Genomic DNA, 19472 nt, shown 5'->3' on the forward strand with positions numbered 1-19472 from the left:
TTAGTGATATTTATTCAAAGAGCATTCAGCAAGAATCAGTTTTAATGTTTATTCTTGGAATGACTGATTATTTTTACATAAGAAAGTAAAACTTTGTTAATTGAACATGAGAATCCAGTTATATTCCTAACTTGTGAAGTTGATAGTTCATTACATAAAGTATTAGAAATGACTCGCAAAGGTACTTTGAGTTATTATATTTACAGTTAGTTTATTTCTTCTTAGTAAATCACCAGATCAAACAGGCATTTATATGCCTGATATATAAAAAAACTTGCAAATTATTTAAACTTGAATTGTTTCACTATATTCAGTTGTATATGATGCTCGGAACAGTCTAAAGTAATTATCATATACTTATATAGAATAGGTAATAAAAATTGTACTTGTAGCAACACATTTGGACACCTATTCTAATACTCAGAGCCAATTTAGTGTTCTTGTTTGTTAATTTGTATTGCCAGTCATTCCAATGAATGTGCATGAATGTTTTTGTTACTCAAAGAAGTCTTCTTAAATTTCATTACTTGGCATACCTCTGCAATTTTTTAACATTTTGTACTGCTTCCAGCGCCATCTCTCTTGATATTACTGTGAAAATTTTGATAGATTTTCAGATTCGTTTAAATGAATCCAAATAGTGAGGATTTCCCATCATACTACTTGGTTCACCAAAATGAACATTACATTTTTATTCATTAAAAAAACAACTTTCTCTGGCCAGAATCTTTTATCAATATCTCCTGAATACAAATTGTGAAGTGAGTTTAAGTTGATAAGTTTAATTTCAAGGGGCATTTTATATTTTTTCTACATACATTGTATTGTTTTTACTGCCCATGTCTTAAAGTGTAAAAGAAGTGTATCTAGTTATAGTAACATAAATTAAACAACATAATAATTGTATGAAGATATTCTACAGCAAGACTCCTAATGGTTACATTTGATCAGGATATGGTTAACTTTTAACATTTTTCTTAATACATCTGACCTCTCTACAATATATCATTCCAAGCAACAGAAATTGGTTTCAAAATGTTCCCTTTTTTGTTAATTTTGCCAGGGAAGTTGGGTATTACTTTACTATGTATTGTCACTTTTTGTTTTTTAAAACCTAGAATGGTCTTGGAGCTTAATGGTAATAACATTTATTGAGGAGTCTTTACTATAAAATTAACTTTTATAATACTATTTGTAAAGTGGAATTTTTTTTTCTATAAATATTTGTCTGTGGGGCCTTTCAAAACTTGGTCACACTTCTGCTTTAAATTATTTAAGTAATTTTTTATAATGTACAACTATTAATTGAAAGAAAAAAAAGATACACAGAATAATTGGCTTCAAAATTTTTCATTTTATGATTACTTTGATAACCAAAAACTTTGTTTTTAATCTTCCTCTTTGAAAGTATTTATGTAACATCTTGTTCAGAGTGACTGAAAAGGATTCATATTGCATATAGATTAATGTCTGATGTCAAAACACATTTTTGTTTTAAACATAAAATACTCTCAACTCTTGCTTAGACTGCTATATTTGTGTGAATTGTACTTTTACTTCATGGATAAAGATTGCCAATAAAGTGATTAGTGTAAAGAAAAATACCATAAATGTTATGCTCTTAAGGTATTTTGCACTTTAATCTGTATTCATACTTTGTCAGAGTTAAATTTATTGTTGGACCTTTAGTTCACAAAAACTGAAACATTTTCTCTTTTTTTATTGTTAATCTAATTAATTAAATTTTCCAAATAAACTTATAACAAAAAGCAATGTTTCAATGATCCAAAGAATCAGTATTTGTTTATTAAATGCTCAATGTGGTTGTGAATATGTGACAAATTTTAAAAGATACTATTGTACATGACAATCTTTTAATACTTTCTGATTTTGTCTCAAAGATGGATCCAGTTTCAGAGTTACATTAGATATATATTTTATAAAACTTGTAAGCTGTATTTGTTACATTTACAGATTTTTCCAGTACTCTTGATAGAAGGCTAAATTTACTAATATTAACCAGTAAGGCACACTGTACAAACATCAGTAGCTTGCACAATACTCCCAGATAATCTTCCAAGAAAATGTATTAAATACAACCTCTCCTAAGGTAAAAAAACAAGCTTAACATTTTCATAGTTAATGCCTTAACTATAATTATCAATTCTTTGATAGATTGTTTAGGCAGAGTATACATGAAGACGAAAGGTGAAAGACTTTCGAAACGTTGTCCTCTACACTTGTGTCTCCACAACAGGCAGTTGCTGTCCACTATACAAAGTTTCATTATAATTATCAATTTTTGCTGGAGTTAAAAGACTATTTTAGTTAAACTAATGAAGACTTCACACAAAATAAGCATAACTTTTTCACATTAAATTTAATTACAAAGAAAGTGCATTTCTCAGGCAATATTAAACTTTACTATGCCATGAAATTTTCCTAGCTAAACAAATCAGGGTATGCCAGTAAAATTAAGTTTAATATTAAATAAATATGGTGATTTGATCTTCCAAAAGTTGAAAATGATGTCTGTCCTCCATATCACTGTGTAATGCCAATACATGAGTAAATACAAAGTAACAGTTAAATATTTTATTAATATAGATATTTGTCATAATCAACTAAAGACAGAAATTACAGTAATGATAGTACCTGACAACTCATTTTTAGTCTGTTCTCTACTATGACAATGATTTGTAGCTTGCTTTTTGTATAGTAGTAATTTAAGTCTATACTTTACAATGACTACTTAATATCTTGTTTTCACTATACTGTGAATTTATGTTTAGTTCTTTAGTGATGACACTTAATATTTTGTAAATTAAACATAATAGTTAAATAAAATTCAAAATGCTGACCTATTTTTATTTCAAAGTTGTTTACCTCAATTTTAGAAGTACCTTGATAATTATAATTTTAATGCTAATTAAGGGATGTCTTCATTTAACAATAGTACTTGTTTATTAATTGTGGGATGAGGGTGAAAATAATATTAGAAAAAAATGTCAGAGTTCTTTCATTTTTAATGCAAGATAGTGCTAATAAGATTTTTAAAAATTTTGATTCAAACACTCCATGTACATCATATTTGTCTTGCATAAGTAAAGCACATGTAAATGCCAAATGGATAACGTTATTTCATAGACACAAACAGGAGATAAAGTAAGTTTTCTTTTTATTTACCAAAACCTATATTTAGGATTTTAAATAAAGACAATGTCAACGTGCTAAAGATATATATCAAAACTCAAATCCTGAAATTAAATTATTAACATTATACTAATATATCTTTTTTTCAAGATCTATAAAACATCAGTATTGTGTGTAATTATTCATAAATATGAGAAGTTGACTGTGACCTTGGGCCTTCTCTTTTTGTTAGAGAAAATTAGCATCTAATTTGCTTACTAGTTGACAATACATGGAAAATAAATAAATATAGAGTAAACAGCATATCTTCTAATATAAGGTTACTATTTTATAAGAAAATTTATTGTACCACTATTGTGTTAAAAACTTGTTTAAAACAACAAAAATAATTGTATACCTAAGTGCAAACTGATACCAGCTATTTCTATCCTTTTTTTAAAAAAACATTTCAGAGAGAGATCAAGTGAAATTTATTATTTCCAATAAATAGGCTTTGTGTTTGTGTGTTTGTTTTATAGCAAAGCTGTATCAGGCTATGTGCTGTGTCCATTAAGGGGAATCAAACCTTTGGTGATTTTAAAATTGTAAGTCCAAAGACTTACTGCTGTCACAGCAGGGGACAAATAGGCTTTGTCAAGATTTATTATTTATTACAGTTTTTGTACTGGTAGTTTCATGTTAAGCTGGTAAATGTAATTTTAGTCATATTATTAAAACATCAAAAAATTCAATAACTCATTTTGAACTGTTACTGGTTATCATGGTCTTTCAGACTAAATAAACAAAATGAGTTATTAAAACAACTCAATGAAATTAACTATAACTTTTAGATGTTCAATAAAATATATAAAAATCTAATAAACAGTGGCGGCGCCAGGGGGGGCTTGAGGTGGCTTGAATACCCCCCAAAAATGAACCAAGCCCCCCTCAGCCCCCTAATATTGTTACCTACATATATTCATAAAATATGGAAAACACAATCGTTGTTGTTGCTTAACAATTAACATCAAAGAGACATAAATCTGTGTAACTCAACGTCTTCATTAAGACGGAAGTATGTGTCATGCGTCCAATAGCAAAGTACTGAATGCACTGAAACTCATGCGGTGTATTGCCGCTCCTGTGTAATGTTATTTTATCTTGAGTTTTGACGAAGATTAGACAACCACGTTGATTTCAAGTTACAACAGATCATCAGGGATTTCACTTGATAAACCAAAGGTTTCACAGGTATTTACCCATTAATTTCATTTATCTTTTATTGAAAAGTAAAACATAGCATGCATGTATAAGTGTATTGTGTATAAGTCAAAACTATGAAGCATTTAGCCAGTGTTGTGTACCATGTGAGATCATTTTGCATTGTATATCAGCCATCCAAAATTTGCTGCCAATCACCAGAACAGGCGCATTGTTTTGAAGTAATATTGAATATAAACACAACATGATGAAAGATAGCTAGCCTGATAGTGACCTTACTTTTTCTCAGAGTGTATTAACTTCACATGGGATAATTCGTTTCTGCTATATAAACTATGTCTTTATGTTATATTTCTTTTGATTTATAGCTTTATTCTTAATGGTATATTAAATGTTCAATCTAAGCTAATCTTGATTTTCTTTATTATTATGTATTGCCGTTGGTGGAACTTAGGTGAGCTTCCCATTTTACATATACGTATATTTTCATAAACAGATTGTTTCTAATTTGTAATAATGAATTATTAATCAGAGTATGAGTTTCCAATGAAAACTGCATTGAAAACGCAGTTCAAAATAGTACACCTTTCTGAAATGTACCTTGGTATTTACATTATTATAACATACCATCTATACTTGGCATTTTGGGAAGCCCCTCCTCAGCTCCCCAACGAAAATATCCTGACGCCGCCGCTGCTAATAAATGAATTTTAAGAACAATTTTTTTTAAACAAACTTTAACTAATGTTCAGATAATTTTTTTATGATATTAATAAATTATTGTTATAATTCAAGTGTATCTATGTGTAAAGAAAATTGTATTTGACAATTTTTTTTGCAATGTTCTATAGCTGCTGTTTATATCTTAACTCAAAAGTTTCATGTTAGAAATATAGAACTTAATTTTACAGAAACTTCTCAAGTAGCAACTTATTATTTACAGCCTGTGTTTCTCCACTTGTATACAATGATAAAAATGAATCTTAATATCTTCAAAAGGTGTTTATGTATTATATTCATTGTACATTAAATAAGAAGTTCTTTTGATATGAAAAAGTTCTACAAGATTAAAATGTTGCCTACAAGTAACTTCCAAAAAGTAAATACTTGAAAACTTCTTTCACCCATAATGAAACTATCATTGGGTATTTTTGCATTATTTTAACAGTGTGTATTGAATACTATAAGCCCCCCTCTATTGCAATTTTATTTAGTAATAAGGTTTGTTTTTTTTTTTACCCTGGGAGAGCCATCAGTCAGTGATAAGCTTAAGGTCTTAACAGCAATAAACTCTTAGGTTCAAATTCCCATGGTAGAAAGAGTGAATACACTCTACTGTGTACCTTTATGATAAAAAATACAGTAACAACAGTTAAGGTAACTTTTCTTCCTTATATTAATTTTTTACTGTGGTCATCATTTTTAAACCACTTCAATTTTTAGTATGTTGTAATGAAGTGTCATAAATATTAATATATATTATTTAAAGTTTGCAGTCTAATTTCTCATAAAAACTTTGGTATATCCTAAAAGAGAAGGTATACCTTTTCCATATTCCAAGCTATAAACATTTATTTTGTGGTCTAAATGTACAACATACAAAGGATAACCACGAAATAAATGTAGAATAGCTTATAACGTCTCGAAAATTTCTACTTGCACAGTAGGGTTAATAATGACATTACGTTTTAGACATCACACTATCTAATGAAACCATACTGTTTTGACGTACTGCTTACTGAGTGGTTTATAATGCACGTACTGAAATAGCGTTGCAAGACATACTTCAGTAATGCCAAAAAACCTACAGATGAGATATACGGTAATAGGCTATTTGAAGTACCTGTAGTTGAACTCAAAGGAAGATGTATATTATAAGAACTTACGAGATTCGCGGTAGTATACAAAATACATACACGACTTATTATAATAAATGTAGTCAATTAATTTTTAAGATTTGGTATTTGTTTTGTGGAAATACACACACGCATATATATAGTGATTTGTAGTATTTCACATAAAGCCATAGAAATAACAAGTGAATGATTTACATTATCATATTAACCCAATTTCTACGAACTGTATATCATATTCGCAAAAAAATGACACTTTTACGCTCTATATACCTACCGTCAACCAAGTTGTTTGCTAAAAACGTAATTAATCGATATTTATAGCACGAAACCATGCATTTGTTATGCATATCATTTTTCATCTATACTGGGGCACATGGCTGCAAAAGTTATCTGGACAAAAAGAAGTATGCATATGATTTATGTCAGATAATGGATGAAAAAAAAACTCCATGCTATCAACAGCTGGCCAGGTGTAACAGATATTTGGGAGATCACATGTGCAGCAATAAAAAACAAAGTCGAATAGACTCGTAGATCTCGTAAGATAACTGATGAATACTTTAATCCGATAGAACTTATCAGTTTGTGACCTGTGTTCCAAGATTTCATTTTTGAGAATATATGTGTAATGTTATTGTTAAACCTCGTATTGAGTTCTATTCACTATACTTATTTTTTCCATTCTGATTTTAGGAAATACTTTTATTAGAGTAAAGCGATCCACATTCTTGACATTTTCTCCTCTATATCTTGGGATTGGACTTATAAGTTATTATTGTCCTCTTGTACAGGACTTGCCATTAAAGTTTTATATAAACGAACCAGTGATGGCTGTATTCATATTGAGTACCTATGTAGGTCATTTGGCCGTATCTTACTGATGGACAAAAATATTGGAGTAATTAAAATCACATATCTCTAAATAGCATTGAAAATAACCATTTTTAAGTGGAACATGCCCCATGGCTGTCTTGGCCAGCTTTTACGGATGCATTACACCTCCTTTACAAACTAGATATGGGAATCGAGATGTCATTCTTTCCGCGGTAATGGTGCAACCACTATTCTATTGGGTGAATAAAACTTTCAAGACTTGTCACAAAATTAGTTTGATAACAAAAGCAATAATTTGTCTTAAAACAGTGGAAACTACTGTTTTTTACCAACCTACAGATTCTGAAGTAAAGACGCACTTTATACTAATATAATAATAAGTTTGCAAACAAAGATTTATAAGCATAATGAAGTATTTATTTTTTCAGGAACTTCGTGTGTCTTCTCAAAAATAAATCACTTTATTATGCTTATAAGTCGTCGTTTGCGAATTTGCGGATTAATTTTACAGGTGATTATGCGAGAGATAACGGTGCTATTTACAACTGTTATAAACTTATTCTCATACAAAATGTAGAAATTGATCACTCAGTTGTCGCGTACCCATACTTGAAGTATAAAACAAACCAACATACTCCAATAGATTGTAAAATTTAGAGGCTAGAAGTTTAATGGGAAAAGATCATATAGAAAAAACCTGAAACAATTCCACAGTTAGCTAATATCTGTGGTTACTGATGCTGTATACATAAAACCTGAAGCAGGTGATATGATGTGTGTGTGAAATGATCAAATGGTCTTTCTGAAACACAAGGATGAATTCATGATGTCTGCATTAGGAAGTAATAAAAGTAAAATGGTCATTTTTGATCAAAGGTTCAATCCCACAATATTTCACAAAATGTGTAAATTCTTTGAATTCAGCTTAACAATCAGAATGATCTACCTGTACTAGCTTGGAATTGCTTATGTTTTGTGGGTACTGAGAAAAATGATATTATACGCACATAACATTAGCAATTTTAATTTAAAGAATTCAAACAGCACGAGGAACAAAAGTCAATGCACCATTTTCATCAGCGAGCAAACTCGTAGGGACGCCGATTGCCCGACCGACTAACAATTTTTGCTATCTGCTCTAGTCGTCCCTTATTTAGCAGTATGAGACTAGAGGGAAGGCAGGTAATCTTCACCATCCACCACTAATTTTTAGGCTACTCTTACCTACGAATAGTAGGACTATTTGGTGGTCACATTATAACACCCCCAAGGCGAGAATGTTTAGTGTGACTGTGACGAAGATTTGAACCTGCAACCCTCAGATTACGAGTCGAGTGTCTTAACCGTCTAACCATACCTGGCTGACTAACAAAGTGAACTAATGGCTTCTTGCTTGCATCAAGGCAGTTCTCGCAGAGAGAACACGTGGTTCAATACTGGCTGTTAAACATGTGTTTGCAAACAGTCGACTACTTGGAAGTCACGCACATGTAGCTTCAGCATGTTTACTAAGAATTCAGTGGTTTGTTATATTCAAAACTCAAACTGCATTGAACAATAAATCATATTTTTTAAATTATAATTTGTAATAATCGTAATAGTTTATGTAATGAACTGGAAATATTTGGAATAATAAGATTTGGGGGCGTCCAATTTATATGTCAGTTTGTTTTTGAATTTTGCTTAAAGCTACACAAGGGCTATCTGCGCTAGCCGTCCCTAATTTAACAGACAAAAGGGAAGACAGCTAATCATCACCACCGACGGCTAACTCTTGGACTGCTCTTTTACCAATGAATAGTATGATTGGCCGTTACATTATAACGCTCCCACGGCTGAAAGGGTGAGCATGTTTGGTGTGACGGGGATTTGAACCCGCGACCCTCAGATTAGGAGTCAAATGCCTTAACCCACCTGGCCATGCTGGGCCCTATTATATGTCAGACAGAGAGACATCAAATTTCGGTACGGTCCTGATTCACAAACCTTGTATTCCACAGCATGTTGTGACAGTTAGCAGTGACATTTATAATAAACTGGTTAATGACTAAAACAGGACTTTGAACATTTACAGTACGTGGTATGCAGAATGTGACATTTTTATGGAAAAAACTGTGGATAATATTTAGAATCGATTTTTTGGCCAATTTTTGTATTTTCCATATGTGAAGAATAAGATAAAGTGTTCACAGTATGAGTAAATAAAAAATCTGAATAGTTAACGAAATTCTTATTTGGTAGACCGTTAATTTTTTATCGAACTAATATCCTGTAACATTCTATGCATGCATATTTACATACACACATGTACATATTATATTAATTAAGGCACACAATATTCCTTGAAGTTTGTTTTAATATTCTCACAGAGTAAACAGTAACCTCTTTTTCAAATGCTTCCCATGTTTAAAACAACAAGTGGCAACATTGTGTCAACAATTTACTTTCTTTGTCGTGATGTTTGCATTTCTTACTTTAAAAACTATTGGATGCAATTATAGCAACAATCTTTACGTACATATAAAAGTAAGTAATTAATTATAAGCCCACATCAATATATGTGGTAATTCTCCTCCCTTATTAATATATTATCTAAAAAGACCATTAACATTCTGGAGGATATACACTAAATTCCACAGCTTTCGCAACCTAATTACTGAGATGTCAGAAGGGCACTTTGGGTGCTTTTCAGATAACACACATAACACTACCTTAACAAATATAAATTTATATGCCGTGTAATGTCGCTTAGTACAATCCCAAGTTAATAGCTATACAAAACTATCCCCATAATCTCAGTGTTTTGTTCCAAATGAAATGAAAAATCCGAATGCCAGATGAGCATAGCATATAGTTCTAGCAACTTTATGGTTTCCAGTATCTTTTAGGAATAGACATATGGCTTTACTGATTTGGACGGGTTGTAATTCTGGAACATCCACCGTTGAAGAGGGCTGTTTGCACATTCCTTCATAAGCACATTTTGTTTATCAGATGCCATTTCCAAACACTTACGACTGCTACCATGTTGAATACTGTGAATCTGTAAAATTCAGAAAAGGGAATATAAAAGTAAGCTTTTGTACAGAAGATTGAATGCATTTCATTACAATCATTTGGAGCATACAAATCAATAAGTTGCATAACAACTGTAGTTGATATAAAATCACACTGGAACAGTATGTGTCAAGACTACAATTTGAAAGTGTCATTCACACATAAGGTGGCCACCAAATATTTTATTATTTTTGGGAAAAATATGTAATAGCCGTTTGCAAAGCAAAATATTTATACACTTAAATCATACAGATGTGTTCAGGTCCAGAATTTGTCACTTTTAAGATTGAAATAACTTTAGTACTTAACGACACTGGAAAACAAAGGAATATGGATCCACAGCATGTTTTACCCTAACATTGGTAAGCAAAGTGTAATGTTTTGTTATAGATGAGAATCCAAAAACGCAAAGATCACTAGCAAGAGATGTTCGTTTGCTTCAGGCAACAGTACACAATATAATTAGTAAGGATCTATGATTAGAAAAGTTACACAAGCTGATGATGTATCCAGGAAAGAAAAACTGACTGTAGAAAACTGTATGAACAGAATCTAGCTAGAAAAACACGCACTAGGTAGTATCATGCCATTTCCTACCATTTAATAAATATAAAAATATAAAAAATCAAAAGTGTTACGTAGAATGTTAAGAAACTTTTTCAAAGGACTTTATAAAAACGTTAAAGATAACAAGAATGGAAACAAAATTCAAGATCAACTCTGTTTACGTTCTAAACCCTTTGTACATCCCAGAAATATTGACTTTTTATGGAAACGAGACCAGCAGGGTATGCTTTCACAAATATAAGACTTCCTGTCATATTTCCAAACTGATGCATAATTCAAGCACTTGGAAGATGAAAAAAGATATTCATGTTGTTCTATACAACTATATACTAGTCAACTCATAGGACGTAGTACTTATGAGTTTTTGTGCGATCTTACTGTTGAAACAGGCACTGGGAAACTGTTATTTAGGCACACTAGATGGTTGATGTGCATAGGGTATTGATAACCTTAAAATGAGTCCTTTGAAAATATATCTACACTGCAGAGTTTTTGTTAGGAGTCATTGCCGTCAAATACAGCATGAGCAGACTTGGTGACATAGAGTGTAACGATACGGTAAGGATCCAAATCTTAAGTATGACAAGTTTCCGCCATTTAATCACATGCCAATTTGGGACCTGCAAGAGGGTGTCTTTGTACAAATTCCATGCAAGTTGATCGAAATAAGGTTAAGTAACCGACTAGAACCCATAAAATTAATGGTTTATTTAAACCTCTTGATCTCTTTCAATTACCAACAGTAGACATATCTCCCATTTTTGTAAGTATATGTATACCACATGTACAAAATACCTTAATATCACACTCCAGGTAATGTAGCCAAATAACCCTAAAGCTGTTTGTTTGTTTTTAGAATTTCGCGCAAAGCTACTAGAGAGCTATCTGCGCTAGTCGTCCCTAATTTAGCAGTGTAAGACTAGAGGGAAGGCAGCTAGTCATTACCACCCACCGCCAACTCTTGGGCTACTCTTTACTAACGAATACTGGGAATGATCCTCACATTATAAAGCCCCCACTGCTGAAAGGGCAAGTATATTTGGTGCGACCGGGATTCGAACCCGCGACCCTCAGACTACGAGTCGAACGCCTTAACCCACCTGGCCATGCCGGGCATAACCCTAAAAGCTATATTTTTGTGACATTTATATCCTCTACGTTACTAAAATGGGCAAGCCCACCATTTTTGTTTATAACTGTGTGGGACCTATAAAGAAGTACCTTTGTACGAAATACCATGTAAATTGGTCACAATACGGCCGAATAGTTGACTCAAACCTACAATATTAATATTTTTTGTGAACTCGGACCCCATTAAAAAGACTCAAAATGGACAAATCTAATTCAATGTGTTGAGAGTATAAAATTTTATATTATTGTCAATTTTCACCTTCATTGCTGTAAATACGTCCACGTAGGATTCCAAATATATACATATTCGGGTTATTTGATTTTTGACTTTCAACATTCTTAAAAAAGGTATTAATTAGAAAAAATGAAAACAACTTCGGGCCGTATTAGGCCAAGCTATTGCCCTACCAACTTTTAAGTCAACCTGGCGATAGATGAAGGAATGGTGGTTCATTGAAAAGTGTTTGACATAATAATGTATTCGGTTCTTCGTATAATACACAAATTCCTTCTAATTTTAGATAAATTTTAAGCTATATATTTTTAATGAACTAAAATTACAGTATTTTTCAAAGACAAAAATATTGTATTAAATATAATTTTTTTGAGTTTGTATATCTTTACAATTATTGAAACAGTTAATTGTGATGCTGTAGTTATTTAAGATTTCCTGGAACACACAAAAATAATACATGATGCAGCGCTGTATGGCATTAGGAAAGATATATGACTTGCAACAACAATCTTTTTTTCGTTTTATCTTTGAAACTTTCATTCAGTGTGTTACATATAACCCCAAACCAGAGATCTCTGAGGATTATAATTTTGAACAAACTTTATGAACGTGATATAGATATTATAAGAGACGGAAAGTAAAACTCAGAACAATAGCTTTATATATAAGATAAAATTTTAATAATAAATTTTACTGTAATGAATTTTGTTAATATAGTATAGATATTATAGTAATTAAAACAGAGAAAAGATAAAAGTTTGGATAATGAATTTTATATACCGAATTTTTATATTTATCTGATAGATCCTGCTTACATTAGGATTATAAATCCACTGCTGGTTACCCATAGATCCATGACAAGGGTAGAGTATCACATCTTGACCAGCAAAGTCTAAACAAGCTTCATCTCTTCTAATCTCTCCGTGTTTACTAAGCATCCAGTACTAAAGAGGGAAATCAGTTAAATGTGTTTAGAATCATTCATGTTATAACATCGTTTAATTCCACTTAAAATTTTTAGGGAACACTAATATTTGTCTTTTTATATAATTTATCATTCAAATTTCAAGCAACCTTACATCACATCATAAAATCTTAACTGTTGATAGAGTTCTACATCTTTTTAAAACATGATAATTTTTATTAATTGACAAACTATTTGCAATGAAATAATATTGTAGGTGTACTTCCCGTTTATATAATTATGAACAAAATACATATACCAAATGGAGAATATGTTCATGCTAAGGAACTTTATGTGTTATGATTTGATTAGTTAGTTGTGTTTGATAAATAGTAACCCGAATGCTTATATAAGATTCTTATGCACTTTATGAAGATAAATTGACTAAATAGTAGAAACACTGAAATATTAAGTTGATATCTGATGTTTATATGTATTCGTATTTAGAAAAGGAAAATGACTTATTTCTACAAATCACGTATAACACTATGTAGCACAAATTTTGTTCCTGGATAGTACGAGGTCTGTTCAAAAAATACGCGGACTGACGTCATAAAACAAAACGTACTTTATTTAGAAGTTACAGGTCTGGGACCCCTTCAAAGTACTCTCCTCCCCAACGCACACACTTATCCCAACGATATTTCCACTTGTTGAAACAGTCCTGGTACGCTTCTTTTGTTATGTCCTCCAGCTCCTTCGTCGCATTTGCCTTAATCTCGGGAATCGTCTCAAATCTTCTTCCTTTCAAGGGTCTTTTGAGTTTGGGGAACAAGAAAAAATCGCAAGGAGCAAGGTCAGGTGAGTAGGGTTGGTGGGGAAGAACAGTGATCGAGTGTTTGGCCAAAACTCACGAGTTCTGAGGGCTGAATGGGCTGAAGCGTTGTCGTGATGGAAAAACCAGTCGCTACTCCTCCACATTTCTGGCCTTTTGCGACGGATGGCGCCCCTCAGACGTTTCAGAACTTCAATGTACTAAGTCTAGTTCACTGTGGAGTCTTCGGGGAGATACTCGTGGTGAACAACACCCTTAGCATCGAAGAAAACTGTCAGCATCACCTTGACCTTGGATCGAACTTGGCGAGCTTTCTGGGTATGGGGGATGTTTCATCCATCCACTGGGACGATTGGACCTTCATTTCAATGTCATAACCATAAACCCATGATTTATCACCTGTTATCATCCTTGACAAGAAGTTTTTATCTTCTTCTGAACGATCAAGCAGTTCCTGACAAACCTGGACGCGATGGGCTTTTTGTTCGTCCGTCATCAGGCGTGGCACAAATTTCGCAGCAACGCGGTGCATCTTCAATTTTTCGGTCAAAATCTCGTAACAAGATCCAACTGATATCCCATACTCTTCAGCAAGCTCCCTGACAGTCAGACGTCGATTTGCTCGCACCAGGGTGTTGATTTTGTCGACGTGTGGTTCGTCAGTTGACGTGGAAGGACGTCCAGGACGCTCATCATCTTCAATGGACTGTCGACCATCCTTAAAACGTTTATGCCACTTGAAACATGCCGTACGCTTCATAGCAACATCACCGTAAGCCGTGTTAAGCATAGCAAAAGTTTCAGTCGCAGATTTTCCAAGTTTAACACAAAATTTTACAGCAAGTCGTTGCTCCTTCAGGTCATTCATTCTGAAATCCGCCAAACGAAAAAATCGCACTTTATTTAAAACCGCGTAGCTAATACACAAATGAAGATATCTGCAATCGGGAAATGGCGTCGTAATCAGCTGATCTGTGCGAACCTAGCGACACCAAGCGGATTCCCTGAACAATCAACTGGAGCCGCGCAATTCAAACAGTCCGCGTATTTTTTGAACAGACCTCATATGTGTTATTTCTTAATTGCTTATATTCTAAAAGTACAGAAAATGGCCATTATTCACTTTTGCGTCCTCTAAATGATAAGCAGAGGTAGCTGTACTAAAGAGCTAATCTACTCACTCATGCACTACATTGTGGGCAAACAAAATTAGGTCTTGCAAAAACTTGGAGAGCATAATTTCTTGCAATTCATTTAATTTTGTACTAGAAACCAATAATAACTTCAATAAACTCTGAAAAAACTTACAGTTACATTTGTTAGAACTGGCTTTCATTTGATATCTCACTATTATGCAAAATCAAGGGTTAATCTATATAACTTCAGTTAGATTTCTTCCAACTTACATTCATTTGTACTTTCACTACTATGATACGAGTAGGTGTTAATTCCATTAAGTATAACTTATGGTTGCATAATTCCAACTGGCGAGGTTTATTTCAACTAGTTTATGAGTAATTCATTTTACTCTTCTGTTATTAAACATTTATATTTAAAGCATCTTAAATAATTTTTTATTTACCTCATATAGTAGATGAATGCATAAAAAATTCATTAAGCTAACATACGATTTAATTATAATTTTCATAATATATCAAATGTCCAGTTTAATCTACAATTTATAAGTTACAGACAACAGCATATCCTTATCAATATTTTAGATGTACTTCTGCAGGGTCCTCGAATATATCCTGTTTCAAAAGTTAATAAAACCAGAATTAAAAGTGTTTGTTTGTTTTTCGAATTTCGCACAAAGCTACTCGAGGGCTATCTGTGCTAGCCGTCCCTAATTTAGCAGTGTAAGACTAGAGGGAAGGCAGCTAGTCATCACCACCCACCGCCAACTCTTGGGCTACTCTTTTACCAACGAATAGTGGGATTGACCGTCATCACATTATAACGCCCCCACGGCTGAAAGGGCGAGCATGTTTGGCGTGATGGGGATGCGAACCCGCGACCCTCAGATTACGAGTCGCACGCCTTAACACTCTTGGCCATGCCGGGCCAATTAAAAATGACAAATATTTCTATTTCTTGCTTTTCAAGTTTATATGCCGTACTGTGTTATAGCCTACAGAATGTGTAATTCTTATCGTGATTCATGGGGTGTGTAAGTTTTCTTAACTGCAACGTTATGTCTAAGTTGCATCATTTTAGTGTCTACTTACTGACTGACAGACAAAACACTACTGCAATGCGAGTGGTTAAAAGAGGTAACCTTTTCAGGCTGCCTTCGGATCCCTTCGGGTTAATGATTTAATTCTAATTTGCAACAGATTTTCTCGTGTAATAAGTTTCTATTTCTGGGAAGAATTTTATTAAAGGAAATGACTCCTTAAGTATCTTATTGTTTCGCTAAAAAATAATATTCCAATATGCTTTTAGTTGATAAAAGTATTTTGAAAACATTTAAAAGCAAATGTTAAAATATTCCTATGTAACTTCTCTCATGCAGTCTGCAAACAAAATGAAGCGATCATCTCTAAAATCATGTGTCATTAATAAATCAAACATGCAACTTTGTTTAACATTCTATCTTTGCTGCTCATTCCCAGATATAACATTTCATAGCTACCCTTTGCTATGAAAAAAAAAGTAAATATATTTAACCATATAGGTAATAAACACGCAGAAATTAAGGAAAAAAGTTACAAAAAAGCCTTGTTTTATATATATATATATATTTTAACTGAAGCTATTCATTAGATTGTAACGATCCGTAAAGAATACTAGGTCGAAACATAAACTTCCTGAAATAAAAATTAATAAAACTTGTGGATTTTGTAAACTATTCTTTTTTTAAATTACATCTTTAACCAAAACATCGTTTTCTGGCTAATTTCTAAATCCATATCATGAAATTTTATGGTGGTATTAAAAACAAGTAGTCTTTGTCTAAATAACCAATATTTTTATTAATGGATATAATATTTCTTTATGACTGTTCAAGAAAATTTAACCAAGAATTGTTTACGTTTATGGACTGAATCAATTATCTCAGTCTCCTGGTAGAACAACGGTAAATGTATGGATTTAAAACACTAAAAGCTGGGATTCGATTTCACACAGTGTATAGTGGGACCTAGCTCAACTTAGCTTTGTTCTAAAATAACAAACCAGCCAACTAAAAATCTCAGTATACATTGTGCTATATCGTAGTACCTGTTATGGTACATTTGTACAGATATCCTTGATAATATTACAGTTGTAAGTTCCACAGTAAAGTATAAGTAATATTTAGCTTAACACTATTTCACATTTAAGATGTGAAACTTCAATTACTATCTGATTTTCTTTCAAGTGACCCCTTCCAAACATGATGGGAAAATACTTTCGTATAGCATATGTGTATATGGAATAAAATCCAAATCTATCGGACAGTATCCTAGCACTCTCTATGTCGGGATGGAACGGACACTCCTATTGAAGCTGTACAAAAGTCATCCAGATTTTCTCCTATGCTGTCAGTCAAAAGCTAAATATGAAGAGCTACCTGGCATAGTCGCTCTATTGCCGTTGCATGTGTCGCTTTTCAGCTATCCCGAGCGTCCTAAAATCAAAAAGCGGTTCAATTTTGCTCAACATCACCTTTCTTCATTAGGTCTCACGCCTACCTAGATCTAGCAGTAGCTATAATTTTATCACCTCTTGATATAGCAGAACATTTTTACTATCTTCAACTACCTATTTTGTTATTTATTATCATATGCAAAATTTATAAAGCTTTAGAGCACACTCTTATAACCTAGTAACCTATTTTATAAAAAAGTAAATAAACAAGTAGTAAGAAAAACTTATCGCTAAATAAAAAACTATGTTGGACTGGCTACTGAACTTGAAAAAAGGAACCAAACAATAGTTGGCATATCACTGGATACGGCTAGTTAGCATATAGCAGATTAAGCCGTTTTGACATTACATGGAGAATAAAATTCTTACGCTATAGTCTTTCTCACTAAGGAAACAAATAGAACCAGAATGCCCAATCGTAAAATATAATAAAATTAGTATTATAAAGTTAACTAAATCAAAAGTATAACGATAAAAGCTAAGATTTTATTCAAACGCCAAACTTTCGACTGACGAAGTGTGGAAGCCAAAAATGTATGGATTTAGTTCTCCATCTAAAGTCGAGACAGCATAGTCTACTATGTGATCATTAGCTAGATGAAGTGATACGGCCACTTACATTCCTATCTTGTTTGGATACTTTTTTCAAGTTCATTAGTCAGCCTTAGTTGTTGTTTTTTATTTAGAGATTTTTTTTCCTAATGCATGTTGCATTAAGGCTGTCGTCAGTTAGTGAAGTTTAATTGTTTTTCACTAGGAAGTTTTATGTTTTTACCTATAAGTTTGTCCCAGTATGGCCAGGTGGTTAAGGCACTCGATTTGCAATCCCAGGGTCGCGGGTTCGAATCCCAGTCACACTAAACATACTTGCCCTTTCAGTTATGGGAGCTATAACGCCCCCATTACATGTGACGGTCAATCCCACTATTCGTTGGTAAAAGAGTAGCCCAAGAGTTGGCGGTGGGTGGTGATGACTAGCTGCCTTCCCTCTAGTCTTACTCTGCTAAATTAGAAACGGTTAGCGCAGATAGTCCTCGAGTAGCTTTGCACGAAATTCAAAAACAAACTTATAAATTTATCATCACTGTCACTATAAATTACAGTGACGACTTCTTTCTACCACTAATAAAGCTCACGTTCCTTCCCACATTACACATGGTGATTGAAGAATTAAAAGGTTCATACTCACCTGATTGCCACCCTGCCGATGACAAGGATAAAGACCCACAGGTTTGTAAAGCTCGTCCCTACGGGCAGGGCTGTCAAGGCACATGGTGGATCCTTCGCCCAAATTGCGTACCTGTTGGTCATATAAAAATAGATCATTTTATTACTGGATAGACAGTAAAATGCTTCAGGGCATTTCTGTGAGATACACATTTGGATTTAATATCAAGTAATTAATTTTGGTATTTTAGAATCTTTGTTGAACTACAGATGTAGGCGACATTAGTATTTTATTCAAAATAAAAAGTTATTTCTAAAACGTATTTTGAAAACTATTTAATTCAACTGGTTATATCAATAGCAAATACTTGATGAATAAATCATGAGACCTGTCGAAATATCTAGCGTTTCATTATTGTTGTTTTTTATTTGATTCCACAAGTTTATAATGTAGTGTACTAAGATAGTTAAGAAGTATTGTATCCGATGATTTGATTTTATCTGTATAAATGTACAAGAAAAGAGCTAAGAGAAAACCGACAGACGAATATTATCACCGTTAGGAGAGATAGGGTTGATGTTCTCATTAAATGTTCGTGTCTTTTTCATTACCAGTTTTTGTAGTCGTGTATTTTTAAAGAGTTTTTTCACTACTGTTGCGAAAAGAAGCAATGGCGAGAATTTAGCTAACGAGTAGATTTTTTTGTATAAAATCATATTTTTAGAAGTTGCAGTCGCTGGTTGATCATGTTGTACAGCTCAGAATTTTGGAGATGGGGAGTTAGGTTCGAATCCATGCGGTACAATAAAATATTCCCCACAATTTAGATTGTGTATGCGTTATAAGAGTGACAGTCAGCTCCTTAGTGTGGATGATGTGTAGTAAGCTCACTGGCTGCATCT

The 19472-nt window shown here is 32.9% G+C and overlaps 1 protein-coding gene across 1 annotated transcript in view; it reads right to left on the minus strand.

Annotated features, from left to right (window-relative positions):
• Positions 1 to 9381: 9381 nt before the first annotated feature.
• LOC143252738 (putative polypeptide N-acetylgalactosaminyltransferase 9) overlaps positions 9382 to 19472 on the minus strand; it is a 69442-nt gene continuing 59351 nt past the window's right edge. Inside the window, exons 8-10 of the mRNA XM_076505329.1 lie at positions 18592 to 18702; positions 12849 to 12977; positions 9382 to 10086 (exon numbers count right to left, since the gene is read on the minus strand). Coding sequence (XP_076361444.1) covers positions 9928 to 10086; positions 12849 to 12977; positions 18592 to 18702 — 399 coding nt within the window. The 3' untranslated portion in view covers positions 9382 to 9927. The remainder of the gene's footprint in view (positions 10087 to 12848; positions 12978 to 18591; positions 18703 to 19472) is intronic.

Source organism: Tachypleus tridentatus, chromosome 6 (genome assembly GCF_004210375.1).
Source record: "Tachypleus tridentatus isolate NWPU-2018 chromosome 6, ASM421037v1, whole genome shotgun sequence".
Taxonomy (NCBI): Eukaryota; Metazoa; Arthropoda; class Merostomata; order Xiphosura; family Limulidae; genus Tachypleus; species Tachypleus tridentatus.